Raw genomic sequence first — 26,519 nt, 5'->3', positions numbered from 1 at the left:
CCCTGCGACGGGGTGAGCTCCCGTTGCTCGGTCCCTGCTCCTGCCAACCTAGCAGTTCAAAAGCACATCAAGTGCAAGTAGATAAATAGGTACCGTTCCGGCGGGAAGGTAAATGGTGTTTCCGTGAACTGCTCTGGTTCACCAGAAGCGGCATAGTCATGCTGGCCACATGACCTGGAAGCTGTACGCCGGCTCCCTCGGCCAATAAAGCAAGATGAGTGCCGCAACCCCAGAGTCGGCCACAACTGGACCTAATGGTCAGGGGTACCTTTACTTTTACCCCCAAGAGGAACTGGCACAGAATGGGTTTGCAAGCCTTGCTTCAGTTTAACTTGTGCTACTTCAACCAGCCTGCCTTCAACCATGTCTGGTTAAAACTGCTCAAGTTAAATGCGCCTGAGATGCCTGCTTCTTGGGAGAAAAGCGATGGCAAACCTAGACAGCATCTTAAAAAGCAGAGACATCACCTTGCCGACAAAGGTCTGTATAGTTAAAGCTATGGTTTTCCTAGTAGTGATGTATGGAAGTGAGAGCTGGACCATTAAGAAGGCTGATCACCGAAGAATTGATGCTTTTGAATTATGGTGCTGGAGGAGACTCTTGAGAGTCCCATGGACTGCAAGAAGAACAAACCTCTCCATTCTGAAGAAAATCAGCCCTGAGTGCTCACTGAAAGGAGTGATTGTGAAGCTGAGGCTCCAATACTTTGGCCACCTCATGAGAAGAGAAGACTCCCTGGAAAAGACCCTGATGTTGGGAAAGATGGAGGGCACAAGGAGAAGGGGACGACAGAGGACGAGATGGTTGGACAGTGTTCTCGAAGCTACCAGCATGAGTTTGACCAAACTGCAGGAGGCAGTGGAAGACAGGAGTGCCTGGCGTGCTCTGGTCCATGGGGTCACGAAGAGTTGGACACGACTAAACGACTAAACAACAACAACAAAGACACAATCATACTGGATTTGCTCTCACCTCCACTTTTGGATGGCAGAATGGGGAGCTCTGCCCTGGCAGACACTAGTTCTGGGCCGAGTGCATCCATCCCCCATTCAGGATGTCGGATAAGGGGGCTAGACTGTGCCCAAATTATCTCATTTTTTCACAGCTTTCTCCAAAGGAACTCAAGACACCAAGAAGGTGTAGCCCAAATGACGACTATACTGCTAAGCCCCTAACATTTCCCATGACCCAGCAGAAGTAACAAGGACGTCTCCAGAAAGAGCTGGGTTTTTTATTTTTAAAAAACCCAGCAACTTCATAATGAAATTTTGCAGCCATTCAGCCTGTTAATGGCGTCTGCAGGAGATACAGTACCAATGAGGGTGGGGCAGGGGGAGATTAATTGGTACCCAAATACACGCCCCCCCATGGAGGTCCTCTTTCTTCTCACCTGGCTTCACTTCAGCCACCTGTGGGCCTTCAGCTGTTAGTTCCCGCACAATCTCGTTGTCGTCCTCGTTGCTATCCAGCCAGCGGTCACAGTTGAATGTGTACTTCTCTTTCGTCAGAGTTTTCAAAAGGGTTACCTTTAATTAAACCCAAATTGAACCAAAATGTTAAATAAGTTCAACGTGAATGAAAGAAGGGGGGTTGAAACTGGAGTCAGGAAAAAATGCAATTTACCAAACATGCTGGAGCCGTGTCCCTTTGTAAGGTGGAGGAAATGAGTGTTGATTAATAAGATGGTTCAGTTATTTTATTTCCTCCAGACGAGGCCTCTATTAACCTTGAAATTCAGCTAGCTAAATAACCTGTTGTTCTTTTTCTTCCCCCAGAATACAAAAGGAGGTGTACCCATAAGTACAGACATATAACAGCATAGATTTTTTTGGATTTGCTTATGCTGTGAAAAACCTGGGCCAAGCTGCTCACCAGGTGCATTTGGAACCTCAGACAGGGGGTTGCGTGTCGAGACCTTGCAGCCACCCCCTCGTTGGAAATAACTCACACAAGATATTAGGTTTATAGGTAAAGGTAAAGGTAAAGGTACCCCTGCCCGTACGGGCCAGTCTTGACAGACTCTGGGGTTGTGCGCCCATCTCACTCAAGAGGCCAGGGGCCAGCGCTGTCCGGAGACACTTCCGGGTCACGTGGCCAGCGTGACAAAGCTGCATCTGGCGAGCCAGAGCCGCACACGGAAACGCCGTTTACCTTCCTGCTGGTAAGCAGTCCCTATTTATCTACTTGCACCCGGAGGTGCTTTCGAACTGCTAGGTTGGCAGGCGCTGGGACCGAGCAGCGGGAGCGCACCCCGCCGCAGGGATTCGAACCGCCGACCTTTCGATCGGCAAGCCCTAGGCGCTGAGGCTTTAACCCACAGCGCCACCTGCGTATTGGGCAAATTTTGGCCACAACTTTATTGAATTACAGACTGTGAGCGGTATTGGCTTAGGCATTGATTGGACCTGACTGCTGCCCATTGCGCAGGAAGGGTAGGGGGAGCCCTGTCAATGTGAGCCAACTCAAGCTCCCCCTGGTGTCCCCATTGGGGTTCTGTCAAGGCTCTAGCCCCCAGCCGGGCTTTGGACAAGATCAACACCCCCCAGATACCTTTAACGGAATCCACCCCTCCCCTCCCCCACACAAGGTCAAACAATGCCTAACCGCAACCCTAACAAAGTTGTGGCGATTGCTACAAGGTAGGCAAAAACCAAATGGCCAGTGCCAATTTTCCAAGTGGAAGAATTCCTACCAGTCCCCTTGGACAACCAAGGTGACCAACTGAAGTCCATAGCAAGGCTATTGCCTAACCTGCGAAATAGGGAGGGAGGGAGGGTGATTGAGGAAGCGAGCCAAAGAGGAAGTCCCCTGGCTCGCTCCTCAGTTTAAAAGGTCCCGGCCACACACCCCCAGTCAGCGGATTGGCTGGCCGGGCTCTGACGTGGCCAGGATCCCCTGGCAATGGGGAACAAAGTCCCCCGCCCCCAGTGGGGAGTGGGTGGCCACGCGGTCCACTGCAACTCCTCCCCACTGGGAAGTGGAGCGGATTTATGGAAGCAGCTGTGGGGAGGGAATGTGGGAAATGGCGTGCTGGGTTGGGGTTAAGCACCTCCCCCTAGCTGATTTTCTCCTCCAAACTGTCTCCTCCAGATACTGCCCGGCCCTCGTGTGGGACTTTACACCTCAACAGACACATATATGATTGTGAGGTAAAGTTGTAATCCTGACCACACTTATCACACAGTACTGAATACAGAAGTAGTTGCTTCTTTTCCAAGCGACATGCTTAAGACTGGGCTGCAAAAAGGTTTTTTAAACTGATTAATCTAAGAGATTAATCAACTAAACATCGCAGCAGCCTCATTAGCAATCCTCTCACTAGAGAATGAACAAGGGACTCTTTTGCAGCTAGACATCAACCTTTCCTCCAGGAGTGGAAGCGACAGCAAACGAGGACTAATGAGGCCAGAATGACTGTGTGGATGAATCTTGGGAACCAACGTGCATCCGCAATGCTTCATGGTTTACTAACTCCCAGCTAGATCTTCCAAACATCTGTGCAGCGCAAAATAAGGCAGAAACCTATCAAATCATATTAGAGGCTCAAAAGCCAAGGTGTATTAACAATGTGGCCTTATTTTCTTTTTCTTTTTTAAATAAAAAAGGTAAATGGTGAGTTGCTATTGTTACTGCCCATGCCTGCATAGCCAGAGAAAGACATTTCTAATATTTGTTCAGTGCTATCTCAAAAGGTATAGCTGGATGGTTAAGTCCAGTCAAAGGCGACTATGGGGTTGCGGCACTCATCTCACTTTCAGGCCAAGGAAGCCAGCATTTGTCCACAGACAGCTTACCAGGTCATGTGGCCAGCGGGACTAAACCACTCATGGTGCAACGGAACACTGTGCTGGAAACCAAAGCGCATGGAAACACTGTTTACCTTCCCCACCACAGCGGTACCTATTTATCTACTTGCACTGGCGTGCTTTCAAACTGCTAGGTTGGCAGGAGCTGGGACAGAGCAACGGGAGCTCGTCGTCATCGTGGGGATTCAAACCACCAACCTTCTGATCAGCAAGCCCAAGAGGCTCAGTGGTTTAGACCACTGCACCACCCATGTTCCGCTATCCAAAGTAGGACTTCCATATAGGAAGACACGACACTCTGCAGCAAGAACATTTGATAATGAATAAACCTGAGGATTTAGTTTTGGCTTTTAGGAAAAATAGTTTCCAGTTCCCATGCTTGTGAAGGCATGCTTAAGGTGGCTGGGTGATGTTGAGCAATGATATCTCAGAAGCTGGAAAATAAGCTTAGCAGGATATCCACCCAACTGTCCAGTGGTGGGGCAATAGAGTCCTACACAAGCATTTTGCCCCACCCTCTGATTGACTAAAAGAAGCAAACTGTGTGCCAAGACCCCATGACCTGCAGTTCCCTGGGGGGTGAATAGACACAGAGACTAACAGTATTTGGTTTATGGATTCAAATAGGCCACAACTTCACTGGTTACAGATGTGAGTGGTTTAGGACAGGAATTGGGTGAAGCCAGACTATATCACTCCAGTCCTCCTGGCAGTTCCCTCACTGCGAGAAGCCAAGTTACAGGGAACCAGGCAGAGGACCTTCTTGGTAGTGGCGCCCTCCCTGTGGAACGCCCTCCCACCAGATGTCAAAGAGAACAACAACTACCAGACTTTTAGAAGACATCTGAAGGCGGCCCTGTTTAGGGAGGCTTTTAATGTTTGATGTAGTACAGTATTTTAATATTATTTTTGGAAGTCGCGCAGAGTGGCTGGGGAAGCCCAGCCAGATGCGCGGGGGATAAATAATAAATTATTATTATTATATAGTCCATTTGCTGGGAGATGCATCTAAGGGCAATCCATCATTTGGAGGAACTCTATGACCTACATCAAATAGGGGGACCCCCAGAGGGGTCCCCATTGGGGGAATGGTATGGCCCTAGCCCCCGTCGGGGCATCAGAGAGAAGCCACTCCCCCTCGATCCCTTTAACTGTGGGATGTAAGAATCAGGTGCAGTCAAACAAAACATGGCTCGAGTAGACATGAAGTTTATCTCAGTCCTCCAGCCAGAACTTCCTGCTTTCCAGGACTGAGACGAAACTTCCTATGTGGCCTTTCCTGAAGTAGAAAGAACCAGAACCACAGGCTGGCGACCACCTTGTCTCTCTTGTCTCTATCGATGCCATCTTTACGACAGCACTACTAAGATGCACCCTTGGCTCCAGTGCCAAGAGAAGAAAAGGGGGGCTTTCTCCCATAAGAAGATAGTCACCTGTCAGGAAACTGACATCGGAGCGAGAGGTGGAGGCAAGGCTCCAAAGCGATGCAGGAGAGGGGACCAGCAGGGGGGAAGGAATTCAGCGTAACACCAGTAGAGAAGGGAGGGAGATGGAGGATTCGGAGAGAGGTCTCCAAGACTCTTCACCCGAGACTAGTGGAGAGAGCATGGGCACGCCTCTGCCCACTCCTTCCTTGCACAGAAGAGTCCCGCGCAAGGAGAGTAGGCGGAGACTTGGCATCAAACAGCTTCTATGCTGGAAGAGGTTCAAGAAACGCCCACTGACGGATTCTGCAAGCGACTGAACGGCCACGGAGTGAGGGCTGTCAGCCAAGGCATGGTTAGCCAGGCGATCTAGCCAAAAGTAACGGCAACTTACGCACAAGTAACCCCTTATAACCATTACATCACCACATTTAAACTATGTTCTAACCTTTTAAGTCTGCCTTCTGGGAACCTTTGTGTGACCAGATGATTACTTGTGAGCAAATGTTTTATATTTTACAGAAGACTGTGTAGTGTCTTATTTTAGGAGGGATTAAACGGTGGAAATACCAGGAAATATTTACAGAGACTCTAACGAGTCTGAGCGAGCTATCTGCTCTGCGTGTGTTTAAATAAAAGGGGAATGTTAACTCTGCTGATTTGTTGAACTTGTAAAGACAAGTTGGGATAGGATATCTTAGACAATATATCCTCCCCTGCATCCCTAAACATTCCCACATTAACAGGATACCCTTAATGAGGAGGGGTAGGGGAAGGCTACAACCTCCCCTCCAGCCAAACAAAGGCTTACCCAATGTCTAACCTCACAAGGTTGTGATGATTGATTGCTATGAAGTGGGCAAAAACCAAATGGCTGGTGCCAATTTGCCAAGGCTAGCCACCTCTGCCCTATGAAAAGATCACCATGGTCCTTCTGCTGCCAATCTTGCCCCTGCAACTTAGAGCTACAGAGAACTCTTGGATGTGCCTTAGAAAGCACCATCAGAGTACAGGGAGGGAGGCCCAACACATACTGAATCAAGTGTTCACCCTATAATAAGCCTAAGGAATAACATTTTGCAGCACGGAGGAGTTCCATGGTGGTTCCTCAGGGTCTCCTCAGCAGCTAAGTCAACATGGTTCCATGGCAGACCTACATTTCTGGGGCCCTGAAGCTTGAACTGTCATGGGAGTCCCTTCACAACCAACAATGGGGTCTGGGTAACCACTGTTATCTTCTTCAATGGGGTTGTTCCATGACCGATCACTACACCTTAACAACATCTGTGCTACTGACTTTCAGACTTTGGGACTGTTGAAATATATACAACCAAAAGTTGCTGTGACTCAGATTGGGTCTGCTAGACCCAGAGGCATAGCATGGGGAAACCAGGGGGCCATGGCCCCGAGTACACATTTTTGAGGGGGTGCAATCAGGCACGGAGCCCTGGCAGCTGAGGCAGGGCAGCAGGCAGGTTGGTTTAGTAGGCAGGTGGATTGAGGCAGCGGGCGAGGAGCCTGATGGAGGCAAGCTCTGTTCATCCTCTGTATGTGTCCCCACCCCAGCTGCCCAGTCCACCTCACTTTCCTCACACCAGGCACCAGGCACACCAGGCTGCAACACTTTCCTCACACCAGGCACCAGGCATCAGCAACCCATGCTACACCACTGACTAACATGCTACACCACTGGCATGCTACACCACTGACTAAACCCAATATTTTTAAGCAGTGTGTACTAAAGTCACTTCTGGGACCCTCCAGGATTAGGAGCCCTGAAGATTAAGATTCATTAGTTTCACTGTAAACCAAGCATGCAAATGATGATGATGATGATGATGATGATGATGATGATGATGAAGATGATGATGATATAATTTATATCCTGCCCATCTGGCTGGGTTGCCCCAGCCACATGTCAGTGTTCAAGCATTAGATAAGGACGCAAGTTCATGGAAACAATAAGCTCTTGCTTATCACAGGGGATTGATCTTGCCCCCATAGTGCAATCTCTCCTGCTGGCTTTTTACCTTATGTAGATGCCAGCCAGCAAATGGGCTCCTCTTCTCGTGCCATATCCGGATCTTGTACAAATTGCCCAGATCTGGGAGCTCAATCTGCAGGAAACATGCGTAAAACACATCAGTGGTGGCATTTTTCTACTACAGGCACAATCTGGGGGAAGATCAGGCCCCCGGGGAAAATAAAACTGGAGATGCACAAGAACAGCAAAATCCATTAGGGGCATTTTCTGTGCAAGCTTTGGTGGACTCAAAAGCTTGTTGCACAATAACAACAAGGGGCACGATTCTTCTCCGGTTCAGATTAAATCTGAACCAGAGAAGAACGCAGGCATCATAATTTTCACCTTGTATTTAAGGCAAGAATTTGTCACACGTTCAGCATTCCGAGTCAATGAAGCACCAACATAGCTGACATCTCCAATAAGTTTGCTATTTCCTTCCTTTTATAAGGGCTATTAAACCCTTTCACATAAACCACAAGGAATTGACTGGCTATTCTTCTGTGCCATTTAACCAGCACTAACTGCAAACAGGAAGCGTCTGGGCTGAATCCCAGGTTAACACGGCAGTAAACACAAGTCTGTTTGGAGCACACGTGGCGGACAGGAAGGCATACCATGAATTTGTCCGTCTGTCCAGCTTCAAAGTTATCAGAGTTATTGTCCAGCTTCATTTCGTCGGACTTTCCTTTGTCACCGTAAACCTGGAGGAAGATAGGGGCGTCTGTCCCTGCGCCCTTAATATCACTCGTCCATATCCACAGGGACCAAGGGTTTTCTTATAAAACAAAAGGTACTGAATCACTGAATTAGAATAGTGAAAGCTGGTGATAAAGGAAAAACAAAGAAGGAAACCAAACCAAACCACCAGAGATAAATAGAGAGGTCCTTTTTTATAAAGCACGTGCCCAGTGCCTTGAACACCAGTTATGTTGTGAAGATGTTCAACAGGGGAATCTCTTCTCATAGCCTGGAGATGCAGCAATGTGAATCGCTTTGCAAACAATCCATGAAAACCTTCTCTTCCATTTCAGCTCAACATCGCACTCATGCTAGCCCCAATCCATTGCTTCCACTTGTGTATGTGAATTTCCCTTGCCTCCCAAGAGCAAAAGGGTCTGATCTCATGCAACACGGCACTTTCACAAAGTGGACTGTAATGTTGTGAGTCTGGACCTGGGAGCAAGTGTGCAGTCAGGTAACTGGTGAGTTAAGACACTGGACTTAATGGTCTCATTGCAGACGGGGGACATGACTTTACATAATAATGTGGGTTACTTTCAAAAGTGAAAATCCAGTCCTGCTGTGTTTAGGGTCCCTCCCATTCATTTTTCCTGAGTAGGGCCCTGAATCTTCTGCCTCAAAATCCCACCCAAAAGCCATGACTGCCAGCAGACAGCCAGTGTCAAATCCTGGCTCAGCTATAAAGCTCTTTGAGGAATGCTCCTCACTAAGGTGTCAACCGGGGTCTGATCTTTACTACTTAAGACTCACAAGATTTAAAAATAAAATAAAAAAATTATTAAGATTTTAAAGGTTACAAAGAGAAAAAAAAGAAGAAAAGAAAACAATACATATCATCAAAAAACAGAAAAAAGAAAAAAGAATAAAAAACAAATCAAACCTTTAACTCGCTTACTTACATTCACTTATTTCCTTGACTTCCTCACGCTCCCATTTTTGTATTCTAATTCTGTTAAATATTCCAGCAAATCCTTCCAACTTTGTTTTTATCCTGATAATTTATCTTAACATATTATAATTTACTTTCTCTCTTTCACCAATTCATTTTTACTTAATCCTTTATATCCTTTCTGCTAAAACCACACAATTTTTCCCCCAACATCTTTCTAACATTCCTTAATTTTACAATATTTCTGAAGATAAACTTTAAATTTCTTCCACTCTTCTTCCACCAACTCTTCTCCTTGGTCTCGGATTCTGCCAGTCATACTTAAGACTCACAAGATGGAATGTTTCCCCATAGAAAAAAAACGAGAGAAATCCTTGCATATTATAGTGTGTCAGGAACAGGGAGTTTTTTCTAGAAAAAGAGGTGCTGGAAATTACTGCCCTTTTTTTAGGGGGGAGCATCTAGCCAAAGGGGAGATCGCCTCTTCTCTTCTTACACCAATGAATAATAATAATAATAATAATAATAATAATAATAATAATAATAGGCTGGAGGAGCCCTGAAATGGTGGTACAGTCCCTACCTCATGGGGTTATATAATAATAATAATAATAATAATAATAATAATAATAATAATAATAATAATTTATTATTTATATCCCGCCCATCTGGCTGGGCCTTCCCAGCCACTCTGGGCGGCTTCCATAAAAACCAAAAATACAGTAAAATCACACGTTAAAAACTTCCCTGAACAGGGCTGCCTTAAGATGTCTTATTGTGAGGATAAAGCAGGATAGCCCATATACATCACCCTGAGGCAGGCACCCCCAAACTCAGCCATCCAAATGTTTTTGGGACTACAACTCCCATCATCCCTAGCTAACAGGACCAGTGGTCAGGGATGATGGGAATTGTAGTCCCAAAAACACCTGGAGGGCCGAGTTTGAGAATGCCTGCCCTGAGGTCACCGGAGAAAAGTTGCAGATACGCACGGCTGTGATGACTGGCAACAACTGTGCAAATATTCAGCACTCTTCATGGCAACACACCACCGGTTTGAGGAAAAATCCTGAGCCTCTAAACGAGAAAGCATATCCTTTCCGAAGCAGGCGAGGGAGATGACAATACAAGTTTATCCCATTGTATGGCAGCGAAAGGTCACCAATTACTCAAGGGCACTGCTTCCTCCCCGTTTAATATACAACATCCACAAAGGGATTACGCTGTCAATAGCAGTCAGGGACGATAATATGGCAGTTTAAAGGTCATAAATGCTTTCGCAGAATGGACTGCGCTGCAGAGATAAAGTGGCTGTCACATTAAGCGATGTTCGCTGTAATAAGCGCGGCTGCAATGGAATCGCTCCTTAAACGGGACAAACCGTTCGTCACTGAGGCGTCTTGATCATGCAGCCCCTTAACTAATTTTATAAGCATTCATTGCACTAATGTGATGTGGACTGGAGGAGAGACAATGTAAATTCTCCCCACCAGTTATGAACCTTATGCAGCAATTTGTCCCCAAAGGATCTGGAGGACAGCAGACACCCTGGAGCCAGCGGGGATTGAGAACATACTTGGAATCTTCTATTTAGCAGGTTGGGCACTCGAGCACTGCTGGCTATCACTCATGTGGCAGAGAGTTCCATAGTTTTGAAGGGGGAAGGAATGGGTTTCTGTGCAGTCAGTTTGAAACTGACCCAAAATCACCATTTTTCCTCCTCCAAAGAAGCATTTCTAAAATGCTCTAACCTGAGCTCTTGAGCCCAAACCCAGCTGTATAAACAAGTGCTCAAAGCTCTCTCCTTTATCAGTCTGTGACGGCAATGAGTGGCCTTGCCAGTTCCAGTAGAGCAGGGATGACGCGTCTGGGTCTTATCTTATATCCTGACCACAAAGACCACAAAGACACACAGACCTTGTCAAGTCTGACAAGAGACCCGGGAACGGCGCCAGGAGTTGGTGACCTCCTGCCCCAAGATAAGAGTATAGGAACAGGAACAACCTTTTATGGTCAAGAGTATAGGAAGAGGAAAACCCTTTTATGGTTAAGAGTACTGGAGCAGGAACATATGTGATGTCAACCTGTGTGTATAAGCTGACGTGGCTGGATTCCTGGGGAAGGGGGGAGAGGGTGCCTGGAAGATATATATACTGCATGAAATCTCTCATTTCTTTGGACTTGCTGTGAACTGACCACGCAAGTGCCTTCTGCTATCCGGAGAGCAGAATAAACTCTTTCTCTGAAGCAACCTCGGTGTCATTTGACTTCCTTTCTCCCTCCCGGGAGCAAAGCAGACCCCACCAGTTGGTAAAGTCTAATCAGGCTAGAGTTTAACTACATGAGGCGTGAAGAAGTATTTTCTTTCATCTGTCCTGAATCTTGCAACATCCAGCTTCCTGAGATGTTCAGGTGTTCTAGTGTCATGGAAGGGGGAGAAAAACCTTTTCTCTCTCCACTTCCTCCATGTCACACATGATTTTATAAAGTCGTAGCTTGTCAACTCTTACTCACATTATCTTTAAACTAAAAAGGCAATTTTTTGACCTTTTTTTTTACTCAGACCAGTGGCTCCCCCCCCCCCCGGTAAAAAACAGAAGGTGCCAGGACTCACATATTGACAACACTGCTGTGGATGCCAATATAAAATGGCTGCCATAGGAGGAAAAAGAAGAAGACGAATTTTTGGTTCTCTGTACCAAGAAAGAACTGTCAGCAGAAAAAAACAACCCTGAGTGCTCCCAAGGGCAGGAGGGTTTTCAAATAATGATGGATGCCCTTCAAGCCTTGCTCTTTCGCACTTACTTTTCAGTCTCTTCTTACGCAGCGAGACCATTTCGTACAGCTCCCGTTCCACCAGTCCATCACCGTCATCCTCATCCAGCCACTTCCCACACGGGAAGGTCTGTTCGATACCAGTAAATGGGCAATACACCACCACCTGGAAGGGGAAAGGGAGCGCCGGAATAGACCATCCATTTTTCCATTGCCCACACCCTCCTAGTGAGACATAATGCATTCACAAACCAATTCCCAGGAGCCAATTCCCAGGGGCCAAGCATTGGAAACACGCCCAGGAAGGCTGCCAACTTCCCAAGACTCTGGGGTGTCTCTCTGGTGGTCACTCTCTGGCTATAAATCTCCCTCAGTCCAGAGAGACCGGTAATAAGCGATTCCTCCTTCCTAATAGGAGTACGCTTGTCTTCTGGCATATCATAGCAGAAGAAAGAGTCAATCGTAGTTCTAAAACTACTTTATTTTATAGTCTATATACGCAGAACCCATCAGCATGTCTGTGCTCTCCTCTCAGGACCAGTACAGAATAGCATCACAAACAGAAGTGAAACTAAACTTCCAACTTCCAACAGTACTGAGACTTCCTGTCTCACGCTCTCTCAGACACTCACATGATATACACAAAACATAGTGCTACTGCTGGAGCAGCACGGATGGATAAAAATCCTAACTCCAAGGTCCCTTCAGTCCCCTCAATAAAATATTTGAGGGGGCCCCCAAAGTTAATGGGCATTGACATTCAAATGGTGTGTGTGTGCCCCATGTCACGTGATTGATTATGTGTGCCCGGTCTTACCATATTTTTCGCTCTATAGGAGGCACCCGACCATAGGACGCACCCTGTTTTAGAGGGGGAGAACAAGAAAAAAACATCTCCCCCTCTCTGCGCAGCACCCCTTCAGCGAAGCAGCAGGAGAAACGGAACCCCTTCCATTTCTCCTCCCACTTAGCTGAAGGGACACTGCGCCTTAGCTGAAGGGGCACCTACCCTTCAGCGAAAGGAACCCGAAGCCTCCGGAGAGCAGCAGGAGCTCCTGTCACGCTCCGGAGTCTCCAGGCAGCTATCTTTGAAGCCTGGAGACTGAGAGGGGTCAGTGCACACATAGGGAGCTATCTTATACAGAGTCAGACCTCTGCTCCATCTAGCTCACAATTGTCTACACTGACTCAGCCATGAGATGCTCCCAGCCCTATTGGGAGACACCAGCACTTGAACTCGAGACCTATTGAAGGCAAGACAGATGTTCCACCACCGAGCTGAGTTCCTTTGCAGTATTTTTTTTAATGCATTCCTCTTGAAAATCCTTCATCATTTTAGTGCAAATTTCTCCTGATACAATTTTGCCTAACATACACATTTTTGCCATGAAATATCCCCTGAAGCAATGCATTTTATGGACACTCTACTTGGCTGGAGAACAGCGCTTCAGAGAGGTGCAAATTTTCAAAGGATGGCTGTGTTTTGGTTCCCACATGATTTCAGGAAATGCTAATTATGTAGTTAGGTTAGCCTACAAATGTGGACTGAATTGAATTTATCCGCTGTCTCTATTCCTTCAAATATTTGGAGCTGGCTATCACATCACACACACCCTTCCTAAAACAAGCCACCCATCCCTCTCCTGTTCCTCCTATCCCTTCCGAGCACAATTCAAAGTGTTGGTGCTGACCTTTAAAGCCCCAAACGGCTCGGTCCTGTATACCTGAAGGAGCGTCTCCACACCCATCGTTCAGCCCGGACGCTGAGGTCCAGTGCCGAGGGCAGTTCCCTTGCTGTGAGAAGTGAGGTTACAGGGAAGCAGGCAGAGGGCCTTCTCGGTGGTGGTGCCTGCCCTGAGGAATGCCCTCCCAGCAGATGTCAAGGCAATAAACAACTATTTTACATTTAAAAGACAACTGAAGGTGGCCCTGTTGAGGGAAGTTTTTAATGTCTGTATTGTTTTTAATATTCGGTTGGAAGCCGCCCAGAGTGGCTGGGAAAACCCAGCCATGATGGGCGGGGTATAAATAATAAATTATTATTATTATTATTATTATTATTATTATTATTATTATTAATAACTGAACTGCAAAACTGCAATATCCACAAATCGCAGGATGACACATCTCTTGGGTTTGATCCGGAATCTGCTGCCTCTCCCTAGAAATTAACGCAAGCCTGCCACAAATAACCTCCACATCCCTTCTGCACAACTGTAAGAGTGGCTGAAGAGGCGGAGAAGGAATGCCGTCCCCCAGTCTCACAACTGCAGAGCAGCCTGGGCCCCTAATGAGCATGCAATTGATTTCTGCATAAGTTTCAGTGCCGCATGGCATGTATTAGGCGAAATCAGATTTGCGGGACGCATTATTGCATCGTATCGACTGGCTAACCTGACAGCAGCATCACTGAAACAAGAGCTGAAACATCCTTCAAGCCTTCCAAGTCACTCTGGTCAGACCACAAATAGGGGGAAAGTGACTGGACAGCTGTCCAATGGCTTGAAGTGACCCATCCTCACCTTCTCGCAGTACCAGCCGCAGCCGACACCTGCATTGTCGTGTCCAATTGAGACGCGGCTCAAGGGACTCAGGAGAGCAGCTATCTCCACGTTGAAAAGATCGGTCCTGGCACGCTCGAACTCGCCTCCTTCCAGGAAGACCTTCCCACTGTTCTTGAGCCCTTTGGAGCCATGCATGACCATGTGGATTTTGGAGTTTGTGCCAGCCCCTCTGATGTCCCCAGTCACCACAGCCACGTTGTAGACAATGCCTGGATAGTGGGAGATGGGAGAAGACACAGGGAGGGAGATGAGGAACCACCACAGTGGAAGTCTTGGCATCTGCTCTTTCGGCAACACTTTTTACAGGGGAAGTGGGGGAAGTTGCCAGGCCAAGGGCCACATTCCATCCTGAGAAGGCTTCTAGAGGCCATGTGCCAAAGGTAGGTGGGGTCAGAGGCAGAGCAATGCCTGCTAACTTTACCTTTGCACTCTACGTGGGGCTACCTTTGAAGGTGACCCGGAAACTGTGATTAATCCAGAATGGCAGCTAGACTGGTGACTGAGAGTGGCCGCCGAGACCACATAACACCGGTCCTGAGAGATCTGCATTGGCTCCCAGTACTTTTCCGAGCATAATTCAAAGTGTTGGTGCTGACCTTTAAAGCCCTAAACGGCCTCGGTCCTGTATACCTGAAGGAGCGTCTCCACCCCCAGCGTTCAGCCCGGACACTGAGATCCAGCGCCGAGGGCCTTCTGGCGGTTCCCTCACTGTGAGAAGTGAAGTTACAGGGAACCAGGCAGAGGGCCTTCTCGGTAGTGGCACCTGCCCTGTGGAACGCCCTCCCATCAGATGTCAAGGAAATAAGCAGCTATCTTATTTTTAAAAGACATCTGAAGGCAGCCCTGTTTAGAGAAGTTTTTAATATTTAATGCTGTATTGTTTTTAACACTCAATTGGGAGCCGCCCAGAGTGGCTGGGGAAACTCAGCCAGATGGGTATAAATAATAAATTATTAGTAGTATTATTAGTATTATTATAGGCAGGTTTCTACCCACATTCGTACACCCATCTCTATACAGGCAAGGAAGAGGTATTGTTAGAGTTCAAGAGCACATTCCACTCAGCCAGGGTTCAATCCTTACTCAGTGTCAAGGAGCTGTCAAGCCAGCCAAGTCAAGCACAGGGAAGTGTACACATGGCAGGCACAGAATGCAATTCACTCTTTATTAGCAGAAAATAACAGCACAGCAGAGTCCTCTAGTTCATCCAGCTGAGACACTGCTGAAACTGACCAGTATCTCCATCCTTCCCCTCTAGCCTAGGGTTACCAGACATCCCCGTTTCCCAGGGGCAGTCCCCGGATTTGCAAATTTGTCCCCATACAAATTCCATACCCAGAATGTCCCCGGATTTCATCTAATGTCCCCAGGAAATGTGGCGGCGGCAGCAGCAGCAGCCTCAGCAGCCCGGAGCCAGCCTGGTAGCACAGTTGGCACTGGCTGGCTTCAAGAGCTGGTCGCTGCCGTGGTGCCCGCCATTTTACCTTGCTAGAAGTCCCCATATGATAGAAGTCCCCATATGATATGTTGCGCACAAGACACATCATATCAGGACTCGGAATAGGGGCTGAAGACACAGTGCTGGGTGCTGGCGCCGGGCGAGAGCTATGTGGGGTTGTTGAGCTGTGTGAGGTTGGTGCACCATTGCAACTTGGCACTCAGCTCACCGTCAGCACCGCTGCCTAAGGCAGTCGGCTCCGGCTCCGGCTCGGTCTCTGGGTGGTGATTGGGTGGCTGTGGCTGCTGCTCAGTTTTGCCACTGTGCTCCTTGACTTGCAAGCAGCAGCTCAGCTTGTTGGCCAGCTCGTCGTTGGCCACCACAGACGAGAGGCAAGCAGGAGACGAGCTGATCCAGCCCAAGCACGCCTCCTCCCACTCACTTGCCACTGGCTCTGCCCCGGACCCACTGACTGGGCATGCCACGGCGCGGATGGGCGGCCACTGGATGATGCCTACGCAGGAGATGCCCAGACAGGCGGACAGGGCAGCAGCAGCAGCAGGAGGAGGGGGTTCTGCTAATGCTTACTCCCGAGTAAGCCTGTAGGGGATTGCAGTGCAAGGAGGGAGAGGGAGGGAGGGGGGAAGCTAGTGCTCCAAGAAAGGCCAGGGCCCAGAGGAAGGTCGCGCAACAGAGGAGACCACAGAAGAGAAGATATTACTTCTTCTTCTTTAATAACTTTTTTCCAAAAAAACCCCCACGATTGATTGATTGATTGATTGATTGATTGTGTCCCTGGATTCATTGAAATAAATCTGGTAACCTTACTCTAGCCTCTCACTCTGGATCCCTCCCAAGCAGACGAGGGCTACATCCAGGAGGTGGGCTCCTTCTCTAGGCCTGTCTGGCCCACTGCTCAGCATCATGCAGGGAGTCAAAGGGGGAAGAGAGACAACAGGACCGGGACTGCCCCATTGTTGTGTAGCAGGGACAATCCTGGAGGACCCTCCTTCTTCTTGATTGCTCAACCCCTCTGCTTCTAGCACCTCCCAGCTCTTTTCTTCCATAGACTGCTCCTCAGTGTCCCACCACCACTATCCGGGATCTAAGTGGTCTTCTACTGTGTAGGTCTTGGGCAGGATGCTCCAACTGCTCTTTCTCATCCAGCCAGTCCTTGAGACTCAGCCATGAGCCTCAGTGGGTGACCTCGCACCAGTCACGGCCTCTCAGCACAACCTACACCACAGGGTTGTTGTGAGCATTAAATGAGTGGAGAGAACCATGTTGGCCACCGTGGAGAGAAAAGGGAGGGGTACAAATTCAAGAATGGGTGGGTGAATAAAGGGGTCACCAAAAACCAGGGTTCACCTGGGGTGCCAGGGAGACCAGTCCTCTTCAAAACCATAATTGGGCTTCAACTAGCACCCAACATCCTTCCAACTGATGTGTAGGTCAAACCAACACCATACATCTAAAGCATAGCCAACACACGTTGAAAGCATGCAAGTTCCCCCAAAGAATCTTGGGAACTGTAGTTCCCCCTCAGGGAACTACAATCTCCAGCACCTTTTACAAATTACAATTCCGTTTATTTGGGGGGGGGGTCCATTGTCAGTTTGCATTTCTTGGTACAAAAAGTATTGATCTGATGTGTAGAGATCTTTCCTATTCTAATTAATTCAAGAGGGTTTTGGAAGCTTCTGGAAGCTTCTCTGTATGAAAGAAACAAGCAGAAGGTTCCTGGTGTTTGGGTTATTCCTTTAGAGAAGCTGAGCACAGCTGGTTTAAACTGGTTCTCTTATCTCTTCTGTCAAGGTCATGCTGACTATAAAGGTAGGGCCAGAAGGAGCCTGGGTTTCATTTTCTATCTCTTTTTCTTCTGGTGTAGTGTTCTGTGCACAGTACGCTTAGTGTTAAGGTTTAGATTGGGTTAAAGCCTCAGCGCCTAGGACTTGCCGATCGAAAGGTCGGCGGTTCGAATCCCTGCGGCGGGGTACGCTCCCACTGCTCGGTCCCAGCGCCTGCCAACCTAGCAGTTCGAAAGCACCTCCGGGTGCAAGTAGATAAATAGGGACCGCTTACCAGCGGGAAGGTAAACGGCGTTTCCGTGTGCGGCTCTGGCTCGCCAGAGCAGCGATGTCACGCTGGCCACGTGACCCGGAAGTGTCTCTGGACAGCGCTGGCCCCTGGCCTCTTGAGTGAGATGGGCGCACAACCCCAGAGTCTGTCAAGACTGGCCCGTATGGGCAGGGGTACCTTTACCTTTTTACCTTTAAGTTTGAGTTAAGTTACGTCTGCTGCAAATTGATTTTTTATGGACAGGGTGAATCCTGAATGTATTGGATTTATGACACATTATGCTCATTTGCCTTCAGTAGCAGTAAAGCTCTGCTGGATGAAATACAATTGCCTCTGGTCTATTTTTTGGGAACCCAGCAACATGTTTTAAGTTTTTACTCTGCTAACTATACATTAGACAAACCTAGACAGCATCTTTAAAAGCAGAGACATCACCTTGCCAACAAAGGTCCGTATAGTTAAAGCTATGGTTTTCCCAGTAGTGATGTATGGAAGTGAGAGCTGGACCATAAAGAAGGCTGATCACCGAAGAATTGATGCTTTTGAGTTATGGTGCTGGAGGAGACTCTGGAGGGTCCCATGGACTGCAAGAAGATCAAACCTATTCATTCTGAAGGAAATCAGCCCTGAGTGCTCACTGGAAGGACAGATCCTGAAGCTGAGCCTCCAATACTTTGGCCACCTCGTGAGAAGAGAGGACTCCCTGGAAAAGACCTTGATGCTGGGAAAGATGGAGGGCACAAGGAGAAGGGGATGACAGAGGACGAGATGGTTGGACAGTGTTCTCGAAGCTACCAGCATGAGTTTGACCAAACTGCAGGAGGCAGTGGAAGACAGGAGTGCCTGGCGTGTTCTGGTCCATGGGGTCACGAAGAGTCGGACACAACTAAACGACTAAACAACAACAACAACAGCAACTATACATTGGAATCTACTCTGGATCAATACTGAGTAGAATTCCATGACAGTCTTGTGTTTTAAATGTGTGAATCCTCCGAGTCTGATTTTGCAGCAGAGCTCGAGGCTAACAATAGCAGCTGCAACTACCAGCCGCAACTGGGGTTTAAATAAAATCCAGGCACTAAGCTTGTCCTTGCAGGGGCTTCTGTTGTTTCACGGCTGCCTGCGGCATACTGTAAATACAGTAGTTTTCCTTCCGCAAAGATTTCACCTTGTTAAATTGCATATAACATTGAAAGGCCCACGGCAGGAGGTCTTAACAGTGATAGCCTCTATTGCACACTAGCGGGAAAAGACCTGAGTAGCAGTTCAACGATGGCAAAAGCCGCATGATGACACTAAGCAGGTTGAATAGATAATGCTCAGTGCAGAGATGTTCGTCTTTCGGGAGGGAGGGAAATGCACCCATTCCGGGAGAGAGCCGAAGGAAGCACACTCAGCCCGGTGTTTCCAAAGCCATGCGTTTAAGAGGAGGGAGGAAATCTGTATTTAAACATCTAGGATCTCATTTTCAAATATGCTGCCTAGCAGAAGCTGAAAGCTTAGAAGGGCTGCCTTTGGGGAAAATGAGGGGCTGGGATGCATTAGTGGGGTGCAGCAATCTACAACATAATGTTCAGTAGAAACCCCAGTGAAATTCAGAACAGGTTCCTGTTTGCAACTCCAGATCTGCTAGCTGGCCTGATGTAAGTGCCTTTTCCCCATTGATGGAGCTTTTCGTGGCCCTGCTTCTCTTTTCTGCTCTTTTAAATGTGGAAGCCCTTTTCTAATGTGCCACACACACCCCTCTACAGCCATATCTGGGATTGGTGCCCATGACACTTCCTCAAGATTCCCAATGTGCCCTCTGGCTCAAAAAGGTTGGCTCAGAATCACCTCACCTCTTCTGCTTCTGAATACCTTTGGACCCACCCTTTGTCTTGCTGGATGGAAGAATAGAAGGAGAAGGAGAAGATTCGTTTTTCTGCTTAGAATAGCAATGCTAGCGCAAGTCTACATAAAGCCATGTGGGAAAGTTCTAATATCCATTGTGGCCTTCTGCCAAGGCACCTGAACCCTTATTTTCTCAAAGGGTGAGAAGGCATTTCTTTGCTGGAGCTCTCATTACTACTACTACTACTACTACTACTGAGGCATCTAATCATAAGCCTGCATTTTTATCAAGCTTATATTTTGATCAGGGCCTGTATCTTAAAATGAGCTTAAAGATCTTCAAATGTTTCATGCCAGGCAGAAGAGCAGCTGCCTAAGAACCTTGGCAAGATGTTTTTCCTCCTAGACAAGGGGGCCCCCTGATTTATAGCAGAAAACAATTCTCAAAGTCAAAAAGGGAATTACAGGCTGAGAGCGAGGACACTGACCCTACATATTACAGAAGATAAAAAAGCAGAGATAAACATAATTAAGAGTGGGTAAATAGTAAAATAAAACCATGTGCCTCCCATTAAACTTGAGCCATATTTTCCTAAGGTTCAAAGGTCAAGAGCAATGGAAAAGCATCTAGCTGGCAGAAAGGAAGAGAGTATTTTGGGAAGTCTTTTTCTAAAGTTGTTTCTTTCTTAAACTGAGATCCTTTTAAGATTTCTTTTCCTTTTAAAAGGTTATTTATGTTATGTATTAAATATATTGGCTTAAATGTAATATGCAAAGGATTTAAGAAATGATGGATTCTTATTTCATATAGTTGTAAGAGTTGTAACTATCCTGAAATTAAGTCAGCCACCAGCCCAGCCCCCCTGCCAAGCACCTCCAAAGGAAGGAGATCTTTCAATGATGATCCTTGACATCTGTTTAAGATAAAAATTTAAGATTAACCATTTGTTTTGGAGGGCAATAGGGCAAGGAGGGCAAGAGGTGAGCTGGTAATTAAGGTTCCTTGTTGAGACACATGTAAGATATATTACTACTTATTTGTCATTTATAGATAGAAGAATATATAGCTTTTTGATTCCCATAAAAGGGCATGAGGAAATGGGTGTATCTTTTGTGATTGGTTCTAGCAAACAGCCAATAGGAATTTCAACCAGGCTGATTGGACAGAGGCAGCCACAGGAGGAGCAAGGGGGCTGGATTAAAGAAATATAAGTGCTGGCCAGAATGGCAAGAGGCCAGGCCAGAGCTTGGTAACCATATACCACTGTGCCTCATATTTATTTGTCTGACAAATAAATTATTATTTTAATTTCTCTATTGCTGCGTTGAATATTTCATTCCAGCTAAGCGTTAACCACAAGCAGGGTGCTACACTACTACTACTAAATAATAATAATAATAATAATAATAATAATAATAATAATAATAATAATTTTTTATTTATACCCCGCACTCCCCAGCTAGAGCCGGGCTCAGGGCAGCTAACACCAGTAAAATTACAATAAAAACATAATAGGGGAAGGGGGGGGAAACAATTTAAAATACAGGTTAAAATACAATTTAAAAAGCAGCCTCATTTTAATAATAGCCCATAGATCAAAACCATAAGGGGAGGGAAACATAAGGGTCAGACTGAGTCCAAACCAAAGGCCAGGCAGAACAGCTCTGTCTTGCAGAAAGATGTCAGGTCCCGCAGGGCCCTGGTCTCTTGTGACAGAGCGTTCTACCAAGTTGGGGCCAGTACTGAAAAAGCCCTGGCCCTAGTTGAGACCAACCTAACCACCTTGTGACTTGGGACCTCCAAAGTGTTGTCATTTGTGGACCTTAAGGTCCTCTGCAGGGCATACCAGGAGAGGCGGTCTTGTAGGTACGGGGGTCCTAGGCCGCGTAGGGCTTTAAAGCTCAAACCAGCACCTTAAACCTGACCCTGTACTCCACCGGGAGCCAGTGCAGTTGGTAAAGCACTGGATGAATGTGATCCCACAGCAAGGACCCCGTAAGGAGCCTCACCGCGGCATTCTGCAGACAGACAATTGTGGGTAAAAGCAGGTTGCAGAGTCAGGATTGGCACCCACGAGTTGGGGAAGGAAGATACGGTTTACTCATTTCCACCCGCCAAGCCAAGAATCCAAAGCATAAAACCAATGGGTGTGGAGCACACCAGCAACAGCTTGTCCACCCATTGCTCAAATCAATTATTAAGCCATTCCAAAAGGGCGCCTCACACGACGGAGGCTGTGACTCCGCTAGAAGAAGCCTGGATAAAGCAGCAGCCGCCCCCAGCATGCCCGCTGCTTGCCCAGATGCCTTGAGGCCTGGAATATTATTTGATGGCCTGTTCCCCCCACCCCCTGCCCTTTACACCCCCCCGGGGGGGGCAGGAAGCCCTGGGTGGCCTTCAGAGCATCAGCAACCTTTGGGGAAAGGATGTCCTGAAGGCATCTTTGCAAGAGCAAACTTTGCCTTCTCAGCTTAACGGCAAAATGTTGAGGAGAAAGTGTTGAGTACAGATCCTATCAGGTTCTGATCTGGCAAGAGAAATTCTGCTCTCCGTCACCTCGAGAAGAGGCTAGAATTCCTCCGTTTTGCCAGTTTCCTTATGAAATCGAAACAGGGATGGCACCGGGCATCTTGGGCCGTGGCTGCAGGGTTAAAGAAGAGACCACGCACCTCCATAATCTTAAAACCTGCTGCAAAATGAGCATCAAAAGCATCCTTGACTTGGATGCATTTTTTATTTTCCTTCCCAGTAACTGGGAAGCCAGCAGCTCCCACAGCAAATTCCAGGGCATTTACTTGGTGCCCTTGTAGTTTTTCTATTTCAGAAGCCTGTTCTGTAAAGCCACTTCCACCTTGCAAAGGAGGTGGTGTTGCGGGCGTCTCGCCCCCACCACGTGAGCGGAGGCTGGACTCATGCTCTGTGTGATTGGGGGAATCCCTGGCCGCGTCACCCCCTGGCCAGCCAATTGGCTGGCTCGGGGGGCGTGGCCTGCCCTATTTAACAGAGGCACGGCCACGGATCTCCCTCTTTTGCCGCCTCTAGCTGCTCCTGTTTCCCACCCTCGCACCCTTTAATATTTTCGTTCCTTGACCTAGCTATGGACCTCAGTTGGTCGCCACTGAGGGGCCTGATAGGAATTTTTCCACTTGGCAAATTGGCACCAGCCACTTGGTTTTCGCCTACCTCGTAGCAAATCGCCACAACTTTCTTGGTATTGGTGGTTAGGCATTGGTATTGGTATTGTTATGTAGATGGAAGAAGGGAGGAAGCGTCATCACCTGCCCTGAACATTGAAGGGTAGTCCAATAAAGGATTCTGGGGGGTGTAGCCCTGTCCGAGGCCTATGGAGGTGAGGGCCTAAGGCACGCCCCCAATCAGTGACCCCGGGGGAGTTCCTAGTTGATGTGCATCAGCAGAACTCCCCCTACTGGTGGTTAAAACTTCCTGGACTTCAAGCGGACGGGCTGAAGCTAGATATAGTCTGTTAGGACCAATGCCTAAGCCAATACCACTCATCACCTGTAACCAATAAAGTTGTGGCCTTATTTAGCCCATGAACCTTAATAATTGTGTCATGTGTCTTTATTTCATCTGGGGGGAGGCGGGAACTTACCGCACAACTTTCAAAACAGGAACAGCCGGCAGGGGTGTGTGGAGTCACAGACCTGGCTCCCAAACCCAGCAGAGCATAGCTACATTCACTAGCAATCTGACCTTGCTGCCACCCTGCCCCAACCCTCGTGACCCCAATATATGGCAGCAATGCCAGTTGTAGACCAGCTCCAGGGCTTTGCCCCTCCCCAACAGCTGTTCTTGCTTCAAACCTGCAGATCCGGCTGCCTGGACCACCAAAATCAAATTTACCTAGCAGAGTCGTTCGTGCTCCAGGTTCCATCACTACCCTAAGACAAGTCACGAACTACCTCTTGCTTATTTTATTTCTTATTTATTTATTGCATTTATACATAGCTGTCAACCTTCCCTTTTTTACGGGAAATTCCCTTATTCCAGCGCTGTTTCCCGCTGCTATCCCGGATTGTTAGATTCCACTAGACTGTCCCCGGGACAGGTGAGGCTGCTGATCCGTTACTTTCAAATCTGAAAGTTGACAGCTATGCATTTATATCCCACCTTTTTCTCCAGGGAGCTCAAGGTGGTTAGGCTGAGAGTGAATGACTGGTCCCCAAGTTCACCTAGTGAGCATGATGGCCAAGTGGGAAATTGAACCCTGGTCTCTGCCAGGCCCTAGTCCAATGCTCTAACCACTACACCACACTGGCTCTTCTCACAGTACATAGCTGAACTGTGAAATCTGCTCCCCAAGGATGCAGTTGGTGGCCATAAATTTTGTCGTCCCCCCCATAATCTTTATCAAATTTTCTGTTTTACCTTTTAGAATATTCACTTAAACAACCTTAAAATATCAATGACTTCCTTCCTCTCTTTCCATGGTTCATTTTGCATAACATAAATCCCTGCATATTTTAAATAAACTAAACCATTCAGTATTCCGTGAGTACATCCATCAAAACTTATTTACACAGTTGAATTTATCTTAACGCCGCTCATGTTTTCAAATATGCACAATTTCCCCCCGTATATTCAATAAACATAGTCCAATCTTCTTTAAAAGTATGTTCTTCTTGTTCTCTTATTCTATATTTAGGTCTGCAAGCCATAAATTTTGAAGGCTTTAAAGGGGGATTGTATCAATTAACGGGACGCAGGTGGCGCTGTGGGTTAAAGCCTCAGCGCCTAGGACTTGCCGATCGAAAGGTCGGCGGTTCGAATCCCTGCGGCGGGGTGCGCTCCCGCTGCTCGGTCCCAGCGCCTGCCAACCTAGCAGTTCGAAAGCACCTCCGGGTGCAAGTAGATAAATAGGGACCGCTTACCAGCGGGAAGGTAAACGGCGTTTCCGTGTGCGGCTCTGGCTCGCCAGAGCAGCGATGTCACGCTGGCCACGTGACCCGGAAGTGTCTCCGGACAGCGCTGGCCCCTGGCCTCTTGAGTGAGATGGGCGCACAACCCCAGAGTCTGTCAAGACTGGCCCGTACGGGCAGGGGTACCTTTACCTTTTACCTATATCAATTAACAGAGGAAAATCATTCTCCTAAGCTCCCATGTTTCCAAAATGCCGCCTTTCAATGCAATGGCAGCTGGTCCACCGACCTCAGTCAGCCTTTAGCCAGACCTCAGTTGCCTGCTGTCTTGTTTATATCCTGTCTGCTTCTTCCTCCTTAGTGTTGCCCTTGTAGAACAAGGATGGAAGAGGATGGAGAGGGAACTAAAATCAGTTGGATTTACCTGTCTTTAGCTCTAGCGCCACCTACTGTTGGCCTCCCTGTTTTCCACCCCACCAGTCCCAATGGGCCCCACGTTTAAAATATGCGATACACAATGCTGTGTGGATCTAATGTGAGATAGCTATAGTCAAGGACCCCACACCTAAAGGCAGAAGTCCTCTATGCTGCCCCCCATGTAACAGAAGGGTATTGTTATGTACTGAGTTGAATAGGATCCAAAATGCTGCAGTCTGATTGGTCCTAGAACAATAGGATTCAGAATACAGCAGTCTGATTGGTCCTAGAACAATAGGACCCAGAATGCAGCAGTCTGTTTGGTCCACAGGAGCCACCCAATCCAGCTCCAGGTGGAAGTGAATCCGCAACCTGATTGGCCTACAGGAGAATCCCGGAATTAGCCAATCATGTGGGGCCCATTGTGTAAATAATATATATAAAGCAGACATTCTGGGTGAACTTCCATTCCTCCACACCACTATGATCTGAATAAAGAGCATGAAATCCACTCTCTACTCCGAGTATATTTCAGGTATATTCCCTTGTTGTAGAGGAGAAGCCCTTGTTTCAGGGGTCGGCAGGAAATTATCCCCCACTTTTTTATAAAATGGGGAGATGCAGAGAGCACAGGCCGAAATGTTCATTTCAAGGAAGATGCCCAGTTGTGGATACGGAAAGAAGGTGTTTTTTTTCCCTGTACTTCTTCCCTTTTAGAAAAGCTGCATTAGTTCCCCTTTCCTGAATGATAAATATTTAGGCCAAGCCCAAAGGAGTATTTTTACCTGCAAATGCATTTACCTGTAGCCTCTGTTCCTCCCACTAGAATATCCCGCTGGATTTTTCCATCATCTTCATCCAGAGCAAACCAGCGGCCGCATGGGAAGTTGTAAATACATTTGTTGCCTATGTCCTCAATGATAACCTAGGGCGAGAACAGAGATTCATTTGAACAAGGAGAGGAAGACTGGTACAAGAATGACACAGCATTTAATAAGGACGCCCAACAGCTTTTAGCTGGATTCATGGGAACAAACACACGGCCCATACTTTCCCTTTATTTATTGTTTCTTGAGTTTGTACCCCACCCATTCTCTGCAAAGAACGGCCACCCCCAAGGGGGGGAAACAGATTCCCAACTGGAAAGCCATAGCAAGGCAAAAACATTCTAAAGACAACATTCCAGTTCATAACATCTAGAGGTAGGTGATGGAATTGCCAGTATTCTTCAGCCACCAAATGTCTGGGAAAACAGCAATGTTTTGGGACCCTCCTGAAAGTTAATCATGATGGAGAGAGGTGCACCTCGCTAGGGAGAGCGTTCCACAAGCGGGGAACCACCACTGAAAAGGCCCTGTCAACAAAAGCACTATGCTTTTGCCTGAGACTAATGGGGGAACCACAACCTTCCTTACAAAAATAGAGAGAGCGTGTTGATTTTCTTGGGTGGCAGCACTGCTAGTGGTCAAGGTGGGTTCAGTCCCACCTTGAGGTAGTTCTGGAAAAGACCTGTTTCTGAGATCCCAGAGAAGTGTTGCGAGTCCATATATCGTATTTTTCGCTCTATAAGACGCACTTTTTCCCTCCTAAAAAGTAAGGGAAAATGTGTGTGCGTCTTATGGAGCGAATGCAGGGGGGAGGCAGGC

At 47.5% G+C, this 26,519-nt stretch overlaps 1 protein-coding gene across 5 annotated transcripts in view; it reads right to left on the bottom strand.

The window, feature by feature from the left end:
* Positions 1–26,519, bottom strand: part of LOXHD1 (lipoxygenase homology PLAT domains 1) — a 200,075-nt gene that overhangs the window by 123,129 nt on the left and 50,427 nt on the right. For all 5 annotated transcript variants that reach the window (XR_013843347.1, XM_079994659.1, XM_079994661.1 and 2 more), the window contains 6 exons: positions 25,675–25,798; positions 14,184–14,434; positions 11,692–11,827; positions 7,871–8,031; positions 7,261–7,347; positions 1,391–1,526 (listed from right to left, as the gene is read on the bottom strand). Coding sequence is in view for 4 of the 5 variants with exons in the window: in XM_079994659.1 (XP_079850785.1) it covers positions 1,391–1,526; positions 7,261–7,347; positions 7,871–8,031; positions 11,692–11,827; positions 14,184–14,434; positions 25,675–25,798 (895 nt within the window). In the remaining variant the exon portion in view is untranslated. The remainder of the gene's footprint in view (positions 1–1,390; positions 1,527–7,260; positions 7,348–7,870; positions 8,032–11,691; positions 11,828–14,183; positions 14,435–25,674; positions 25,799–26,519) is intronic.

Source organism: Podarcis cretensis, assembly GCF_951804945.1.
Source record: "Podarcis cretensis genome assembly, chromosome: 11".
Lineage (NCBI taxonomy): Eukaryota > Metazoa > Chordata > Lepidosauria > Squamata > Lacertidae > Podarcis > Podarcis cretensis.
The sequence above is the reverse complement of the archived record's forward strand: the minus strand, read 5'-3'. Positions and strand labels throughout refer to the sequence as shown.